At 41.3% G+C, this 20156-nt stretch overlaps 1 protein-coding gene and 1 pseudogene across 2 annotated transcripts; both read left to right on the top strand.

Annotated features, from left to right (window-relative positions):
- LOC140853966 (uncharacterized) overlaps positions 1 to 7388 on the top strand; it is an 83312-nt pseudogene extending 75924 nt beyond the window's left edge.
- Positions 7389 to 10056: 2668 nt separating this feature from the next.
- On the top strand, positions 10057 to 12755 carry LOC105058026 (uncharacterized). Of its 2 annotated transcripts, XR_834064.4 has the most exons (4): positions 10057 to 10880; positions 11100 to 11447; positions 11571 to 12260; positions 12351 to 12755. XR_834064.4 is itself a non-coding variant. In XM_010940792.4 (3 exons), the coding sequence occupies exons 1-3, from the start codon at positions 10413 to 10415 to the stop codon at positions 12183 to 12185; spliced, it is 1431 nt and encodes a 476-aa protein (XP_010939094.1). In that variant the 5' UTR covers positions 10057 to 10412; the 3' UTR covers positions 12186 to 12755. The 2 variants fall into 2 exon arrangements, 1 of the variants encoding a protein (XP_010939094.1); XM_010940792.4 differs by having other exon boundaries at positions 11571 to 12755.
- Positions 12756 to 20156: the final 7401 nt, after the last annotated feature.

The raw sequence follows: 20156 nt of genomic DNA, 5'->3' as shown, positions 1-20156 counted from the left end.
TATATATATATGTGTGTGTGTGTTATTAATCATATATTACTAAATTTTATTACTAATTAGTTTAATTTTAATATATAATTTTGATAATTAAAATTATTTTTTTGTATTTTTATTTACTATTTTTAATTAAACAGAAAAAAAAATTATTTTCATCTATTGTTCCATATGTAACTAAAGATATAAATGGATGGATGGACGGGTCTTTCATGCATTCATCCTTCTTCCATCCATCTTCTCTCTTTTTTTTTTTTTTCCCTTCAATCCATCGTTTATATCAAAAAAAAATTAATATTTTGAGCAGGGACGTTCCAAAGATACTATTTACACGGATACAAGGTCACCCTCATTCATGTACATGACCTAAAAAAAAACAAAAAAAGCAGCAAGCTAGCAATAAATTACCACTGCTCCGGGCCCTTTAGAGTTTCTCCCCGCCGGTCCACCGTCCGGCTACCCCATTCACACCCTCGTACATTTGGGGACATGTGCCTGCTCCTCGAAACACCCCACCGAACACACCCTGAAACATATGCGGGGCTACCCTCAGTGGGGCCTATTTGTCGATGACGGGTGTGGTTTGGAGTGGTGTATTTCTCTTTTTATTTGATGCGCAGAGTTTTCCTCCACCAACCTCAGTTAAAACAGGTACATCTCCTATAGTTCTTAAACGTTAAGACTCCTCCACAGGTGCTTTCCTACCAAAATTAATATTGCAGGACTATATGTAGCTATAAGAGCAACTTAAGCCAGCTCAAGCTTTTGGTGGATCCATGCCCCACTCGAAAGAGAAATTGTTAGATGGATCAAGTCCACAATGATGGATCTAGGATGAAACGAATTCACCGAATAATTTCATTCTCGAATAAAATGAATCCACCTATGATGATTTCAACCTAGGAGCACAGTAGATCCGGTCCACCTAATAAGAGGACCACTCCAAAGTTGTTCCTGTTTCCATACATGTTGGATTTTAGAGTTAGATAACCCTTCTCTTATAAGAGAAAAGAAATAAAAATGATATTTATGATATTTATGTTAGTACATTGTAGTGCCTTGCAAGTGTGATGAGAGCACCGAAGTTTAGACTTACGTTTGAGAGAAAGGATGAGATTCACATGGTGTTGGATTGTGTGGTTACTCCAAATTATCTAGGTGGAGATAAAAAGAGGCAAGATAAGAGTGGTATATGGCTTCTGGCCACCTCTAATATTATTTGAGTAATTTTGCCTCATAAGAATTCAATAGAGATTAATAAATATAATCTCCTTAGAGAGTAAAAGAGTTTATAACAAATAATTTCAGGGCATTAATAAAAATATTTCGGGATGCCCCTTATGTATACCCACAAAATTTATGAGCTCTGTTTTTTTTGGCAACTCCATAATCAACCAATTCACATGTTTGGCAAGAAAAAGCCATGAAGTTTTTTGAGAGAATGGAAACAAAAAATTTAAATTAGAGTTGTCAAAATCGACCGACCCAGATTGGCCCGACCCAGCCCACAAGGATCTAAAATTTGATGGATTGGTTCGGACTAGGTCCAACCAAACAATGGGACAGCATATAGCTGGTCCAGCCCAGCCCAGTCCTTTAAGGGCTGTGGGTCAGGTCGGGCTAGCCCATCAAAATATAAAAAAAATTGGAGCGGTCGTCGATGCCATGGTCAGATTGGAGAGCCTGAAGTGGAAGAGAAGAGGGGGCATATGACATACCTTGAGATTGGACTCGGAGACAACAGTGCCGGCGATGAGAAGGAGGAAGGAGAGGAGTTAGAAGGGGAGGCACTGCCGCAGCAGCCGCACTAGGCAGAAATCAGATCAAGCACGATGGGAGGACATTGCCTCGATCGAATCAGACTCAGAGGTGATGATGCCAGCGACGAGGAGGAGGAGGGGATTTGACTTCTGAGAGCCCGAAAAGATTGGATAGGGCATTCATTGGCAGAAGGGATCTTGATTCTTGTGATTGGATTCGAAGGCGGCAATGCCGGCGATGAGGAGGAGGGGGGATCTGAGAGCTCGGAGACTAGTAGTTGGTTGGAGGCATGAGACGAAGATCGACTGATCAAGATTCGAGAGCCAAAGGAAGAGGAGAGGAACCGACGGTCCTCCAGCAACGACGGTGATGGCCAATAGCCGAATAGTGAAAAAAATAAATATAGAATTTTTTAAAATTTTTTTTAATTTTTTTGGTCCAATTAGACTAGCCTGACCCAACCCATCTTAGCCCTTGGGCTGGTGTGGGGTGGACCAAAAAGTCTAATTGTTATTTGGGCTACTAATATGGCAGCCCAGCCCATCCCATTTACAGAGTTGGGCTGGGTTGGCCCTGTGGGCCAAGCCCATTTTGACCGCTCTAATATAAACAAAAGTAAATACTTACAACCAGAATAGTAGCAAAAATATAATTGTGCTACATTCTTTTTGACTTTGATTTCTATGAGTTAGAGCCAGACAATAATTATCATCTGAAAGTAGGATAGTGTATTCAAAATATGTGGCTGCAAACCCTTGCATATGTATATAGGCTTGGTAGGACGTCACCTATTAGTTTTGCTTCTTGGACTACATTACAATGATGAGCACTTAACTTTGTAGCATGTGATACATTTAGATGTAAAACAGCATACAATGTTACTTTAAATTAACATTTAGTAAGAGTTATTGTCCAAGTTGAGCAACCTAATCCAGTAAGAATTTGCTATTACATGCTATTATGTTGCATAGTCATTGGTGCAATTAGGAGAAACAAATAATGTTGTTAACTTAGCTAAAATATATTTTTATGTAACTTTTCATGTAACTTCTAGAGCAAAAGGCTAGACTTATTTTTATCTATCAATTAGTCCAAGATACATTCCGAAAAGCTATCAAATCTATAAGCAATTATATTCTCTAGATCACTGAGTAATACTAAAACTACTTTTAGTTTTTGTTGGGTGGATGTCTGGCCAGGACACCACCTCCCAAGATCCTTTCAGTACCATGCGATGCAGCAGGAAGAAAGAAGAAACAAAACAAAAAGAAAAACAATCAAAATACGTGGATCAACCACAAAAGGGCTCGCCTCCACGGGGCATGCAAACTTCACTATGAAAAAAAAATTTTACAAGAGGAGACCTCACCCTCAATCCTTGTACACCCAATTCTCTCTCACATAAAGTTCCCCTCACAAAAGCGCTCTCTCTCTTGGAGACCCCCCTGAACCCCTGAAGAGCCTGGCGACCGCTGTCCAGGAGCCTCCTGCTCCTTCTCTCACAGCACCCTAGCCTCTCTCTCTCCTCTGGTTCGTACGGCGGCGAGAAACCGAACCCCAACCTTCTCTGTTTCACAATCAGGCCTTTTAAAGGCTTAAACGAGACTTTAAACCTTGATTAGAGAGGGTTTAGGAGTCCTAAACAAAGCCAAGAAACCTCCCTGACCGTCGGATCAAGACCGGGAGCCTCCTCGGCCTTTAGATCGCGCTCCGGTCTACAGAATAGTGCCGTGGACCTCGAGAAATGCGTGAGAAACGCCCACGCGGTCCACAGACCGCGCCGTGGACCACCCGGTCCACGGTGGACCGGGGCAAGGGGCCAGCAGGCCTGGGTCGCGCGTCCCGCACGGGCCTGGGTCCCGCGTCCCACGCGGGCCTGGGACGCGCGTCCCGCGCGCGGCTGCAGCCCGCCGGCGGTCCTCCGCCGCCTCGATTCTCGTGCCGACTTCATAAGCTCGTATCTCCTCCATCCGAGCTCCATTTCAGGTGATCTTGGTCTCGTTGGACTCCGTTTTTCGTCGCGAACCTCGCTGTGGGCTCAATGTGGGCTGAATCTCGAGGCGTCAAATCCTAACAATCTCCACCTCGACTCGATATTCGGCCTCCTCCAAACTCCGAGAGCTTCTGGATCTCCTCGCCCCCATGCCCTGGGGCAATCGCCTGCTGATCATGGATGGGCAAACATGGGAGTCGAGCCAGGCTGCTAGATCCCATCTCCGTCGTATGCTGTGCTCTTCCTGACCTGAGACCTGCTCGGGGCATCATCCTGCGGCAATAGGAATCTTACCTTGCGACGTCGCCTCTCGTCCTCCCGAGTCTCCTGTCTCGTGCCCGATCCGCCTCCTGGAGCTCCACCTCGCTCTGGGCTCCGCCTGGCTCCCGATGCTCCACCTCGCACTGGGCTCCCTGCCAGATAATAATGTCCTCTGCTCCCCTTCTTCCCCTCCAGCACAATCCTATCGCCGCGTAGCACCTTCAGGATTCCTCCACCAGCTACCGTCCTGTAGCCTCTCGAATCCAGTCTGCTAAGTGAGATAAGATTCTGCCTGAAATCGGATATGTATCGGACCTCCCCCAATCTCCTCACTGCACCGTCATGTGTCCTCCAGCTGACCGTCCCAATGCCTCTGATCGCACAGCTCGATCCATCCGGCAGATATACAGTGCTCTCACTGTTCTCCAGGGAGTCAAACTGCTCCTCTCTGCAACACACATGATAGGGGCATGCAGAATCTAATATCCACTGCTGGGAAGATGCAGATACCTTGTCAGATATCTCAAAGACATCTCCATCTAAATCACTGCCGGCCGTCGCTACAGCAGCCACCGTCCGATTTTTCAGTTGAGGGCAATCTCTAGCTAGATGCCCCAACTCCTCACACCGGTAACACCTGGTTTTGCTCAAGTCCCTCCTGGACTTAGACCGCCCTCGATGCGATCTCCTGTCACTCCGTCTACCGCCTCCTGCACCTCTAGAAGTCACCAAAGCTGAGCTATCGCCACCTGAACTCGAAGCTAGGTTCTCCCTCCTGAGAACCTCGTTCTGGAGTATCACCGCGGTGACCTCATCCATCTTGATAGTGCTCTTCCCCACTAGAAGAGCAGTCACCAAGGACTCGTACGAAGAGGGAAGCGATGCCAGCAAAACCAGCGCCCTGGTCTTCTCCTCAACGTTCTCGCCAATGCTGAGAAGGTCGGTGAGGATCTTCTGAAAGTGGCTCAGATGTTCCTGCATGCTCTGTCCCTTAGTCATCCGCAGTTGGTAAAACTGCCTCCAGAGGAAAAGAGTGTTGGTGAGAGACTTCGCCATGTACAACTCCTCGAGCTTCGACCACAGCACCGTCGGGGAAGTCTCGCTCAGCACATGGATCACCACCTCATCCGCCAGGCAAATGCGGATGGTACTCACCGCCTGCATCTGTAGCCGTTTCCGATCCTGCACCTCTATGGTGGTCGGCTTCTCATCGCACAAGAGAGCATCGATCAATCCCTGTTGGATGAGCACGTCCTTCACCCTTGCCTGCCACAAGGAGAAATTGCTCTTACCATCGAACTTGTTGATCTCCATCTTGATTGTTCTTATTTTCTCCATCTTCAGTCTTGCTCACCACCACTGCAGTCTGCGTCCTTGTACCGTCTTGCTCTGATACCACTTGTTGGGTGAATGTCTGACCAGGACACCACCTCCCAAGATCCTTTCAGTACCATGCGATGCAGCAGGAAGAAAGAAGAAACGAAACAAAAAGAAAAACAATCAAAATACGTGGATCAGCCACAAAAGGGCTCGCCTCCATGGGACATGCAAACTTCACTATGAAAAAAAAATTTTACAAGAGGAGACCTCACCCTCAACCCTTGTACACCCAATTCTCTCTCACATAAAGTTCCTCTCACAAAAGCTCTCTCTCTTGGAGACCCTCCTGAACCCCTGAAGAACCTGGCGACCGTTGTCCAGGAGCCTCCTGCTCCTTCTCTCACAGCACCCTAGCCTCTCTCTCTCCTCTGGTTCGTACGGCGGTGAGAAACCGAACCCCAACCTTCTCTGTTTCATGATCAGGCCTTTTAAAGGCTTAAACGAGACTTTAAACCTTGATCAGAGAGGGTTTAGAAGTCCTAAACAAAGCCAAGAAACCCTCCTGACCGTCGGATCAAGATCGGGAGCCTCCTCGGCCCTTAGATCGCGCTCCGGTCCACAGAATAGTGCCGTGGATCGCGAGAAACGTGTGGAAACGCCCACGCGGTCCACAGACCGCGTCGTGGACCACCCGATCCACGATGGACCGGGGCAAGGGGCCAGCAGGCCTGGGTCGCGCGTCCCGCGCGGGCCTGGGTCCCGCGTCCCACGCGGGCCTGGGACGCGCGTCCCGCGCGTCGCCGCCTGCGGCCGCACCGCTGCCGCCCACCGTCGGTCGCCGGCGGTCCTCCGCCGCCTCGATTCTCGTACCGACTTCATAAGCTCGTATCTCCTCCATCCGAGCTCCGTTTCAAGTGATCTTGATCTCGTTGGACTCCATTTTTTGCCGCGAACCTCGCTGTGGGCTCAATGTGGGCTGAATCTCGAGGCATCAAATCCTAACAGTTTTTGTTTGTGGCCGAACAATGCTTCAAATTATTCTCTGTAAACAAATATATCAAGATTTCCCTTATCACAAACTTTTTTTTATGAACTCCATGATTATCTATTACACATAAATCATTTAGAATTACTTATGAAACCTTTAGGATAAGTTTGGTTACACTTTTTGATTTTTACTTATTAAAAAATATTTTTTATTTTTTTAATTTTTACTACAAAACAAAAATAAAAAAGTAAAATATTTATTTGATAACACCTATCCCATTTGAAACGGCCGCCTCTTTCTCCCTCTTCTCCCCACCCTTTTCGATCCTGCGCTCCTACTCACCCTCGACGTCTTTCACTCAAAACCATCCGAGACCCCCAAGCCCCTCGTCGGCACCGCCCGTTGCCTTCTCAAGGACCTTCTTGGCTCCAATGCCATCAAAACTATGGCCTTCTTCAGCGTAGCCATTGACAGATGCCCCTCTCCCATCAAAACCCTAGAGCTCTCCTGCTCCTCCAGCTACCCCTAGGGCAAGATCTGGATCAAGGTCATGATCCGAGAGTGCCCCTACCCGCCACTGGAGCCTGCCTACCAATTCACCCCTCCCTCCGACTGTTACTACTTTATGGCTCCTTCCCCTTCGGCCAGAGAGTACTACGCCTATCCCTCTCTGTCTTCAGTCGTCCCTCCTTACAACCACCCCTTGCCGTCCAACCATCGCCATATCCTTACGGCAACTACTCTGATCCCTATTCTACGTACTATTCCTCCAATGTAGGATATTACTTCGCACCTCCTGCCCCTACTCCTATCCTGATATGACTGTACTATGATCGGGTATCGACGTACGGTGGCCCGTCAGCCGGCCCCTCTTCTTATGAGCACAAAGTGAAGGGGGGCAGATTGGGAATGGGGGCCGGTCTAGTAGTTGGGGCGGTGGCCGAAGCCTCATCGATCGACGGTGCTTGCCGGTCAGGCAAGCAGAGAGCCAAAGGGAGAGAGAGGGAGATGGAGAGGAGGTGGCAAGCATCAGAACGGAATAAGCCGGAAAGAAGCAAAAATATGTTTTAAAAAATAAAAAAATTATTTTTTATGAAAAATAATTATTTTTATTTTTTTAATTTTTAATTTTTATGATGTTATCAAATATTATTTTTCAAAAAAAAATTTAGTGATTAACCAAATGCATCATTAGTAATTACATAATGTCATCGCATACATTGCTGATGTTGTTGCTTTTGCTAATTGTTATTATTTTTGTCACTTCTATCCTCGTTTCCAAATGAATAATTGCATCACAATTTAATAACTTTATTTTATTAATTATTTTAATTCTAATAACTCAAATTCATTCCGGTACTTTTTGTTGAACTTCTTGGATTGTTCATACCTTAATGATTGCCTCATAAAACTAAAGTTATCATACTTCGACAAACTTTTGGATAGCACAAATTCTTTACAACTTGTTCACATCTAGAGAGAGAGAGAGAGAGGAGGGGGGGGGGGTGGACCAAACGTTAGGGATGTGTCAGAGGCCTTTTTTTTTTTTTTTCTTACCAAAAAAAAAAAGGCAACAAAACTGATGTGGGAGAGAGAAAAGATGGCAGATAGCCGCAACCGTAGGTGAGGGAGGGGCAACCGCCGGATCGCACTATTAATGCGGCAAAGAACACCACTTGGACGGCTCTGATCATCCCTTTCCATCCTGTCCCGTGAAGTTGCTTGCCCAAAAATGTAACGGCACGAAAAAGACGACAATGCGCGTCTCCCGGTAGACCCCACTGCACTCGCTTTCAGGTGGTCCCCACATCAAATGCCTGCCTAGCAACATCCGTCGGATCATGAATGAACGACCCTAATAGAGACTCGTGGCACATCATCGCCGTGTTTCTATAAATAGCTAGCCGACGAAATTATTATTCATATCCTTGTCATTCGAAACCCGGTTCTTTTCTAAACAGCTGGATCCTGAGATCCGTCTGATCAAAAAAATCTCACGGTTCTTGATTCAACATCCATCTTTGCTTTATTATGCCAATTAATATAGTATTCTTAAATAACTCCCTCGCATATCACGCCGTAAACCATCGCTTTCACTGTTTCACAACTTTGTTCCTTGCTAATTAATGATTATTACAATTATTAATTAAACTAATTAGAATATAATCCCTCCACCCTTGCCTGGCCCCGGCACTCCCGCCTTCTCCTTTCCCTCACCGAACCAGCCAAAACATAATCATAATTTTCTCCGAATTATTCGAAAACTTTTATATTAATCTTAATTTTTCTCCGAGTCTAATAATTTTTCAGATTATTCTTCAAAAATAAATTCATCCAAAACTATTTAGTTATTCTAAAATTATTTATATAAATTTTATAATTTATTTATAAGTTATTTGTAACTAATTTAATTTTTTATTATAAATTAATAATATTATATACTTTTATTTGTAGTGATTTTTTTATTATTATTTTATATTTTTATATTTTTTTATCTAGATAAATTTATTAAAAAATTAGAGATAAATCTCCAGTTCTACTTTCAATTTAAAAGCAACTCTTCAAATGAGTTTTATATAAAAATACCTACCCATTTCAATCATATGTTAAAAGCAACTATTCATTTTGACAGAAATTAATTTTATATTCTTATATCTTTTAAAATACTGCAGTATTACATTATCATAGTACAATATTCCTTTACAATAAGATAATATTATATTATATTAATATAGTACTCTTTTATAATAATACAATATTTTTTTATTATATTATATTAGTATAGTATTTTTTTACAATAAGTTAGTATTACATTATATTAGTGTAGTATTTTTTATAATAATATAGTGTTACTTTACTATATTATATTAGTATAGTATATCTTTATAATAAAATAGTATTATATTATCATAGTGTAATATTTTTTATTGTAGTATTACTTTACAACAATTCAATGTTACTTTATAATAGTATAGTATAACTTTATAAAAATATAATGTTATTTTTATTATAATATAGTATTATTTTATAATAATATAATATTATTTTATAATAATATAGTATTGCTTTATTACTGTAAGGATAATTAGATTATTTTATCTTATTTGAATAGTTATTTTTAAGTTTGTTTCAAATGGAAAGAATTTTTTATTTGAAATTTAAGTGATTAATTATTTTTAAATTTAAATTTTATTAAATATTTTTTATTAATTTTTTTTAAATTTATTCACATTTCATCGTTCTCTTATTTTATTATTTTTTTCAAATTTTTTCCAAACTTTTTAATTATTGATAAATTTTTTATTTTTTAAAAAATAAATATTACATCTGGCTGAATTGTTTCGGAACGCCAAACATCTACGGGTCAGGGCTCCACGCGGACCTTCTCATAACGGCGCCGTCAATCTGCTGCCCAGTGCCTCTCAGCCACCTGGCAACTTAACGGTCTGCGGACCTAGATCTAAGTTCTCGTCACCGCCCACAATCTCACCGCCTAAGGAGTACGTTTAGCTGCCGGCCAGTAGAGCAGCGGGTAGGCGAGGTGTGGAGAAATTAAATCTCACCGAACAGAACGAATCCAACCTCTTACCTTGCATCATAATATAGCCATATGGAGGCGTTTGTCGTTTCACTTGTCGTGCCATTCGTCGCCACCTTTTTATAACCATCACCTGGCTTTAGTTTGATATTATAATATTATCTCCATCTCTCTCTCATAAACGGTAACGTCTCCCAACTTTTTTTTTTCCCCTTTACTTTTCTCTTTGCTCCCACCTCCCCCTCCCTCGCTAAGCGCACGACGTAGCCAGTGGGCAGTAGTCTCTCAGAGCCCCTCTCTCTCTCCTCTCTTCTCACTTCTTCTCTTCTTCCATTCTTCACCTTCCCCAGTCCCCAACTCCCGAAAAGAAATAGGAAAAAAGTTACATTTTAGACCCTCCCACCCCTGAGAAACATGAAAGTCCATTCTAGAAACATTCTCTCAGATCAGTCCATGAGGCTTTCTATGCTCTTCTCTTAAGGGAGTTCGCTCGCTTTCTCTCTCCTCCCCTGTTTCATTTTTTCTCAGTTTTCTCCTCCGCCGTGAAACCTTCGGATATGGAGAGGAAGCGGGGGTTCTTCGCGGCGCTGAAGGAAGAGGTGGTGAGGGGGCTGTCGCCGGCAAGGTCCCGGGCGAAGAGCCCGGCGAGGAGTCCGTCGCCGATGGCCGGGCTGCTGCTGCCGAGGCGGCGGAGGGCTGGGCGCAGCCGCCACCATTCGCTGGCGAACCTCCCGGAGCCGCTGATCGCGAGATCCGGGAGCTTCCGGCCCGTTGGGGAGGCGCTGGCCCCGCTCGTGGAAGGTCCTGAGACGGACACCGCCGCGGACGGCGGCAGGGAGTCGCGGCGGGAGGGGGGCTGGGGCCACTGGGTCCGTAGCCAGCTCTCCGGCAGCGGCGCCTCCTCCTCCTACAACCGCCGCTCCGACCTCCGCCTCCTCCTCGGAGTCATGGGCGCCCCCCTAGCTCCCATTCACGTCAACTCCGCCGACACTCCCCCCCACCTCAGCATCAAGAGCACACCCATTGTAAGACCCTCCAATCTTCTCTATTTATGTATTTTTTCTCTCATTTTCTCCGCTACGATTTCCCATTTTTGGATGAAGTTCGGAACTTTATGGAAAAAAAATCACATTTTGATGCATTCTACCCGCACATTGATGGATTTTTCTCCATTCTCCGAGGTAAAACCCAAGATAGGTACGGTTTTTTCTTCTTTGGTTCACTTTCTCGCTTCGTCTCGGCAGGAGACCTCGTCGGCGCAGTACATAGTGCAACAGTACACGGCGGCGTCGGGAGGCCTCAAGCTCCAGAGCTCCATCCGGAACGCGTACGCCATGGGGAAGGTGCGGATGGTGGCGTCGGAGTTCGAGACGGCGACCAAGGTGATGAAGAACCGCGGCTTGTCACGGGCCGTGGAGTCCGGCGGCTTCGTCCTCTGGCAGATGGCCCCCGACATGTGGTACGTCGAGCTCGCCGTCGGAGGCAGCAAGGTCCACGCCGGCTCCAACGGCAAGCTCGTGTGGCGCCACACCCCCTGGCTCGGCGCCCACGCCGCGAAGGGTCCCGTTCGCCCCCTCCGCCGAGCCCTCCAGGTATCGAAATCACCGAGAAACGAAGCGCCAACAGTCCACATTGCCTCTTGATCATTACATTCTTTGCCAAAGACGCAAGCTTTTCCATTGTTTGAAGCTAACCAAGCGAAGGTGTTTGATCAGGGACTTGATCCGTTGACCACAGCAAGCATGTTTGCTAATGCCCGGTGCATTGGAGAGAAGAAGGTCAATGGGGAGGATTGCTTCATTCTCAAGCTCTGTGCTGATCCGCAGACACTGAAAGCTAGAAGCGAAGGCCCGGCAGAGATCATAAGGCATGTCCTCTTTGGCTACTTCAGCCAGCGAACCGGGTTGCTCATCCACATGGAGGACTCGCACCTTACCCGAATCCAATCCAATGCCGGCGGCGATGCTGTGTACTGGGAGACCACCATCAACTCCTTCCTCGATGATTACCGTCCGGTCGAAGGCATAATGATAGCCCATTCGGGCCGCTCGGTGGTCACCCTGTTCCGGTTTGGTGAAATGGCCATGAGCCACACCAAGACAAGGATGGAGGAGGCGTGGACGATCGAGGAGGTGGCCTTCAATGTCCCTGGCCTCTCCATGGATTGCTTCATTCCTCCAGCCGATATAAAGTCCGGCTCCATCAGCGAAACCTGCGAGCTGCCCGGAGGTGAGAGGGCAAGGACCAGCATGGTCCACCGGTCCAGGGTGGCTGCGGTGGAGAAGCCGCAGGATGCCGGCGAGAAGATCGTTTGGAGGGTTGAAGTCTAGTTCTGGGAGAAGTGGATTGAATTGTTCATACTAGTAGCCTCATTCTTATTAAAACTGACCCACCATGGAATGTAGGTTGGTAGACTGACTTGAGGTAGTTTTTGGTAATGGTTTGTCCTCTGTAAATAGGAGCTTAATTGTTCACAGGTCTTACTTCTCACACAGGGCCTGGGTGAATCTTTATACTCTGAATGCAGAATTCTTGGTAGATGGGTTGGTGAGAAGTATCACTACTGTGGGATGGGGAGTGATTTCTTCCTTCCATGCCCAAAGAATCTTGTTTGTGCTGGTGGTTTGGAACTAATACTAATTCTCTTTGCGGGTGGCGCCAGCAACTCGACCGACCAGCCGGGATGTTGCAGCTCAGATGGCCTTCAAAAATTTTAGTCTTAATGTGTGTTTGCTTGTTCTTTGTTATAAAAAATTTTCTTAATGTTGCAAGAGAAGCTAGTTTTGGAAGTGGTAGGTGCTCACACTTCCTTGAGTATTTGGAGTTGTAAAACTTATTGGGAGTGGTTGATGTAAAACAAACTTCAAGTGCTTACATATATTTTGTCTCTCTTTACAGTAGTTGAAGTATATATTTCAAACTTTCTTCCTCTTGGATGCTGAGATCATCTTTATCCCTAGTGCTCTTCTTTTCTCTTGTTGCAAAACAGCATCCTAGGGTTGTTTACAGGGAAAAGGGTCCACAGCTCATCCTCAGGTGGTGGTGGTCATCTGACCAGGCCTTGTTTACCTTTATTGACCAGGGGCCCCAGGTTTGTGCATTGCCTTGGGGTAGGGGAAGGGAAAGAATCATTACACCAAGGTCATGGGTTGTGAAGACCTCCACATGCATTCTCATCTCATTCATTGTCTGTCTTTTTTAAATTTGAGATGTTGTGTGAATGTGATATTTTTACTCAGCTTTTGCACTCATTGTTAGGTTGGAGGTCCACTTGTATGTAACACTGGGAAGCTTCCACATCATGATGCCTCCCTAAGTCAATTCCATTGATGACTATACAGTACCTATAAGGAGATGTGACCTTGGGAAAACAAGGAACTATTAATAAAAGAAACAAGCAACATGATTTTATATTCTCTTTTGCAAAAGCTTCCAACAATCCTGAAGAAGGATGGTGCTCTCAGAGGGTGTCGTCTCTTCCTTTTTCTAGTGGTTGTATATTTGGAATCCTGGGTCTGATTCATTGCCAGTCCACATATCCAAGTGAACTTTGCCTATGAAAAGCTGATCTAACTCCATTGGCTTCCATGACCGATCTTTTTTGTGTTTTTACTGCTTAAAGATCTGTCTGAGAAATGCTATAAGATATGAACCTGATCTCCTCCTGATGGTTGTGGTCTTTATCTGCTCTGTGAGACTAGGTTTGGTTGAGAGGTATCTCTCACCTGTTATGTTCCGCAATGAGTTTTATCTAATTTCTAACTTCTCTTTAGTTCCTCGAAGCAGCAGTTTTGTTTTATTACTGTCACTTCTTTTTCTCAGCCTTCACCAGGCAGACAGCTTGGGTTTGGGTGCATGAAACCTAGGGCTGAAACCGGACTAGATACGGATCGGATACCAATATATCCATATCCATATTTACTTTATCTGATGAATACAAATAAGAATATGGATATTATTCGAATGCAAAAATTTATATTTATATTTGATTTAAATGTATATCGATACAATTCAAATACTGAACGTATGGATATAATTATGGATATAAGTCGGATAATTAAATTTTATGACTGCAAAATCAAAGATATTACTAAATAGATGATAAATCAAGTTAATAGTATATTTATATCATTTTTATATTTATCTTAAAATTTAATAAGCGCTCCATAAAATTATATAGAGTTATAAATAGATTTGGATATCCAGATACAAATTAAATAGTTGTCTATCTATATCCATATCTATTTTTTTTTTATGGATATGGATACAGATACGACTATTAGTTGGATCCTCAAATTTCTGTCCATATCCAAATGAATTTGAATACGAAAACGAATCTGAATGGATATTATCCATACCACTTTCAACCCTAATGAAATCAATATCATACTCAATTGGAGTTTTGGTTATGCTTACGTTAATATCCCCTGACCAAAGATTAGCACTCGCAATTATCTAGCAGAGGACCAGACTATACCCGAACCAACCCATTCCTTTTGATATGGTTGCAGCCGAAAACAGACCCAATTTGACGTCAACCTCGACTCGGGCTTAGGACTAGCAAAATCGGACCTGCCCTGAGCCAACCTGAATCTTTATCTATCATTAGTTCTCAGTTTGTGAGACCAGACTGTTAGCAAGCTTAATGGCTTTTACAATTTGTCTAGCTTGTGGTACATATACACTATGATGTGATTCAAGTAAATTATGCAAAGCTTGTGTGAGGGAATGTAGCACAATGGGCTTGTGAAGATATGAGTTCTCTACCACTTTTCTCCCACAAAAGATTGAGGTTTTTTTAAAGATGTTTCTCTTCCAATTTCTCTCTCAGTTCCAACATATCCTTGGCAGTGAAGCTACCTACCAGCATTCCTCCCTGATGAAAATTTTATCTAAAGTGGCATACTTTCCACATAGAGAACAGCCCTTGGTTCCATTGATCAAAACATGCACTTGGTTTCTTTAACTTTGAGAAACCAAGCATGTGAATAGAACAGTTATACACCAATCATTAAGTAGCTTAAGATCTAACCATTTAGAATTTTAAGCCTTCAGGCTTTAGTCTTTAAGTAGCTTTCTCAGGTGGCCTGTCTATTAGTAAAAATTCTTAGATAATGCATCTGAAATCATAGTTTAAGCATCCAGAGAGCACCGACAATTCATATGAGTTTCCTAAATGAATCTAATATCGATATAGTTAATGTAAGTAAAGACAACAAGCTTGAACCAATCTATTTGGGGTTGGCATTAAGACAAAGCTATGCTTGAGCGCACTGGCCAGTGCTGCGAAGCCACAATCATACTCTAGCACTTTGTCCACTCTTAATGCAACTCTTAGAATTCCTTAACTGCACATCTTCTATCTAGATGTGTCATGACTTCAACCACAATATCTCAATCTTGATGACAATACTGTACCATTGGCTTTGTCGAAACAAAATTCAATGGTTACAACAGCATTGCTATTGAAGGTGCACACAGATCTTTTTAACAGCCAACTGTCTTGAAAGTTACATTGAATCCCTTCCTGAATTCCTCCTAATCTCTACTCTCATATATGGTGAAAACAAAATCAAAATATCCAGAAAGATCTATATAATAACTTTTGGATCTTTACTTCTAATTGCACACCAAATTCACATTTGTATGAAAACAAGACTAATTCATATAAATTAGTTTCTAGTCAACTAACATAAGAACCTTGCGATTTTGAAAAATATATGATAAAAGTCATCGTGAATTTATCACTATTAAGAAATGTAAAATCTCTGCATTAGAACCAAAAAATGATAAAAGAGATGGATAATACTCATGCCATTTTTGGACAGAGCTTGATGACTAAAATTAGTAAGAAGTTGGAGAGAGACATTCTATCATTATTTTGTATGCAGCCTCACACAATGTTAGAAAGTCATCTTAAAGATTATTCTTTAATGATCCAACTCAAGTAATTATTTCGAACATCAAGCATTAATAATGTCAGGTGCGAGAAAGAATATCGACGGATATTTAAGTTCTGTTGCAAAGCAGGTATAGCATGTACCATGACCAATGATCATAACCATAATCATCCAATCGTATTCTGACGATATACAGTTGCCTTTATGAATCCTTGTAAGCATGCATACTCAGGGCTGCCCTTGATGTTATTTGTACAGTGGGGAAAAATCTTCATGAGAATTGAATTTTAATCTATGTCATAATTTGACATAGTTTTTCCAACTGACTGCCCACTTACAACATAGTCAAATTATAAAATCCAAGCTTAAGAGATATAAATATCACTGTTAGCCATTATATGTCAAGACTGCATGATTAATCTCACACAGGATTTACACAAAGGAGATGCCAACGAGATTAAAAACAAGAATTGAACAATCCCATAATCATTTACTTCAATATCGAAAGTTACTTCTATTGAAAATCAGCTAATCATGCAGGAGGTTCAAAAAAAAAAAAAAAAAAAAAAACAAAAGAAGGGAAAAAATGAATAAAAAAAGAGGATCACTGGGAGGACACTTATAATTGAATACTGGCATCTCTTAGTCTGAAACTCACAAGGTGATGTGGAAATGTTTCTCATGATGCGGGGACACCCCAACAGAACCAGAAACACAATAATGTCTTCAAGTAGTACGATGCAAACAACTCCTTCCAGTTTCAGACCATGTTCTTCTTTCAATATTGTTATCACACTTGTATCCATCATTGGTCTTTCAGGATCTAGATTAGGATTATGAAACAGGACTGCCTCATAGAGAGCATAAATGTCACTAATGATAATCTCAAAAATCATAATTCTAGTCCTTCACCCGACATGTTTACCCAAGCATGAGTAGTACATGTTGGCTGAGGATACATGAACAATTGAGGTCACTATCATTATAGCAATACCAGTAAACATAAGGGCCCATTCTTTTATGGATAAATATTATGAAAAAATAGATCAATATTTTTATTGATCAACTTACCCATATTCTCATACTTTTCAAGATGGATAAATTACTTTCTATAGATAGCATTTTACCATGAAATAGAAGAAAAATCTTATCTACTTAGAGGTGGCTAAATCATTTTCTCATCAGCTAGTAAAGTAGGCATTTAATTTTATTCTTAAAATACCCCATCCTCATTTTCAATGCCTCCATTATTCAATGTCTAATAACTCAATCATCCACTTTCTCCAAACTTAAAACATATAAACGGTATTACGAAAAATATGGATAAATTTTAGCAACTTATCTAGGAAAATAGTAATGCAAAAAAAAATTTGTAACAGATTTCGAAGCCACTTTTCCATGCATAAAATAATATGGATAAATTATTTTTCTATCTAAATATTATTTGGATAATATTTAACTAGAAAAATATAGATTTCTAGGTAAATTTTTTATTGACAAAAGAACGGACCCTAAATTACAACCTCAGCTTGGAAAATGAACCCGATGATGGATTAGTTTTTCTTGTTGCTGATTTGACCCTTTTCTTTCATCATGTTGGTGTTAACAATGATTGTATTTAATACAATTTAGGCGAGGTAAAAAAATGAGTGGAATTTTCACAATTAAACTTCCACATGTATTTCTTAGTAAATGGATGTGGAAAAACAAGTCACTCAGGCCATCTATAAAATCCTCAACTGATGGTCAAATGTGCCAACATTGAAGCTCCCAGCTCAGAAAGTGGAGAAATAAGAGCAATTTTTCCTATTTTCTTGTTATTCCTAAAGTTTAGTACTGAATTTTTCATCTTAAAATCAAAGGTTGCACTATCTGACACCAAATACGGAATAGTGAAAGGAGAAGCTGAAGTTTTTTCTTTTAGTGAGAAAAGAGAACACAAAGCTTAAGCAGTAAATACTCATTCAGTAAATTTAATGTCCTAAGATAGCAGTTCATCGCATGCATAAATGCTTCAGCTGAAAAGGTATCTTAGTCTTAGGCCTCTAGGATACAATATTCTGTCTGTGCTCCAGCTGAAAAGCTGATTTTGAATCCTAAATCTCTGGGTGCTGTTTGGTAGAAGATGATATTTCATATCATCCCAATAATATGAGTTAGATGATGTAATCATCTTGTTTGGTATTGCAAAATTCCATCCAATGATAAAAGATCTAGTGATAAATTCAGTAATAGCATTATTGTACAATGCAGTGATGCTATCATCACACATACCTCAGGAGATAGCATATCATCGGATACCGGTGATGTGTTGAAATTATTTTGAAACAAAAATATCCCTCATAAGTAAATTAAAAAGAAAATAAAAATTATCTTCATCTTTTTTTATAGATGCCTATCTACTATATGTATTTTTTATTTTTATTGGTAGATTTAGTTAAATGATATAGATACTTTTTATTTATTTATTAAATATCTATTTTATTTTTATAGATAAATATGGTTAATTGGCATTGATGGATCATGCTAAATTCTTCATGCTTTTTTTTTTTTCAATTTATTTTGATAGGCTAAATCATTTCTAATGGCAGCCTTAATATTGATGGTCAAAATTGGCTGAGCCTAGTCAAGCCTGATTATATATAATATTATCGTGATATCATTTTAATAGGTTCATCAAAATAAATATCTATAATAAATAAATAAATATTATTATTACTACTACTGCTATATGTTTTTGTGAGGAGTTATAAATGAAGAATGTTTAATCAAGTTGCGAAGTAATTATCATGTACTAATGTATAAGACTATTTATGGTATTTTATATATTAACACTATCACTATTTGATGATATATCAAATACAGTGAAATTTTATTTTCAGTGATATATCAAATTCGATGATTATATATCACCTCAGTATTTGCACATCATCCCAATATTCGTATCACTCCAGTGATTACATCACTCCAGTGATTACATCACCGATGATATATCAAACAGTACCCTAGCATACGATGCACTATCTAGACTGCAATATTTGCACTTTGTTATCTATGTAGGTTTCTACCTTCTGTAGTAGCATGTCATTTACCTTTCCCCTGAATAAGGAAAAAAAATAGATAGTATCAATTCCATAGCTTTATGAGGAATTCTCAATGACTTAAAAAACAATGCTCTTTTGAGGCAATCAAGCAATTGCAGAACCTAGTAACATATTGTTGCAGGAGTAAGGCTGGATTCCAACCAGGAGGCAAAAACTGCACCTCGAAATTTTTGTGGCAGCATCAGATTTACCATAGCGAGATCTGAGTAAATACACCATTCAAGGGCGGAGAACAAGATTGCCCTAATGCTGTTCTGCTGTTGGCTAATCCACACCTAGAGGGAAATCCATCTCTTTTCTTTGGGTTAAAGGAAATGAAAATATAATCCCTATAATTCTTTTTTCAATTATAACATTCCTCTTCATCCATGTCCACCATTTGTGCAATACTACCAACCTATTCCCTTTCGTTGTGATAAAGGAAAGGAAACAGGAAAAAGCAAAGGAAAAACTGAATCTAGGCATCAACTCTGCCAAAATGATCAGTGTTTTATGAATTTCTCCTTGAAATTATAATCCTCTGTCCAGCTCCTTGTCTCGCCATGGTCAGGACCATCCTTGATACTTCACTAGAGCATTATATTCGTGTTGCTCACAATCCTGGATCATTTACAGGAGCCACGCTGCTGACTTGATATCATTTTCACAATGAAGACTGACTCACAGAAGCAGAAGTAATAGAGGAAGGGGGACAAGAGCTTTCCAAAAGCCAGCAATATTTGAGACTTTCTTCATGAAATGTTATAAGCAAGCGGGCATGCAGAACAAAAACCAAATTTGAAGAAAGCAGCCATTCCGTTATACCCTCATCAAAACTCTATACGGGAGACTCAAGAGCTATGCCTGATTGCCGATAGAGATGAACCACAGAATATGATGTGAAAAAGAAAGCTTCTGACAAGTCCACTTGCACACGTGCATTCAAGTGGAATCAACCTGTACCCACGAAATTCTGAGTTACAATTGACAAATAATATCTTTTGCAAGAACATTTTCCAGAAACAAGCTGCTGCTCCGAATTTATCTTCTGAAACTTAGCATTGGAGACACGTCAGACATGACTTCACTGCCATCCTTTTTGGATAACAGCCAATTGATTCAGTAAAAAAAATCCTAGAGGGATATAACATGGTCCGGTTTTGAAACGTCAGCACATCTGCTTGCTTTTGCACATCACAATAAGAAGGCTATGAAATAAGGCACTCTTGTGCTGCCAAGAAAAGAGAATCCTTTTTTTGGTAACAAGAAAAGAGAATCCTTGGAAGCAAAGAAAACCCAGAGGCCCCGACTCAAAGGC

This window comes from Elaeis guineensis, chromosome 15 (genome assembly GCF_000442705.2).
Source record: "Elaeis guineensis isolate ETL-2024a chromosome 15, EG11, whole genome shotgun sequence".
Taxonomy (NCBI): domain Eukaryota; kingdom Viridiplantae; phylum Streptophyta; class Magnoliopsida; order Arecales; family Arecaceae; genus Elaeis; species Elaeis guineensis.
Note: the sequence above shows the minus strand (reverse complement) of the source record. Positions and strands in the feature narration are given on the sequence as shown.

What these genes read in the sequence shown, in the direction of transcription:
- LOC105058026 (XM_010940792.4), top strand. Translation starts at nt 10,413, where the DNA reads ATGGAGAGGAAGCGGGGGTTCTTCGCGGCGCTGAAGGAAGAGGTGGTG. An exon ending in GCATCAAGAGCACACCCATT is followed by an intron (nt 10,881 to 11,099) that starts GTAAGACCCTCC and finishes TCGTCTCGGCAG; the next exon opens with GAGACCTCGTCGGCGCAGTA. An exon ending in CCCTCCGCCGAGCCCTCCAG is followed by an intron (nt 11,448 to 11,570) that starts GTATCGAAATCA and finishes GTGTTTGATCAG; the next exon opens with GGACTTGATCCGTTGACCAC.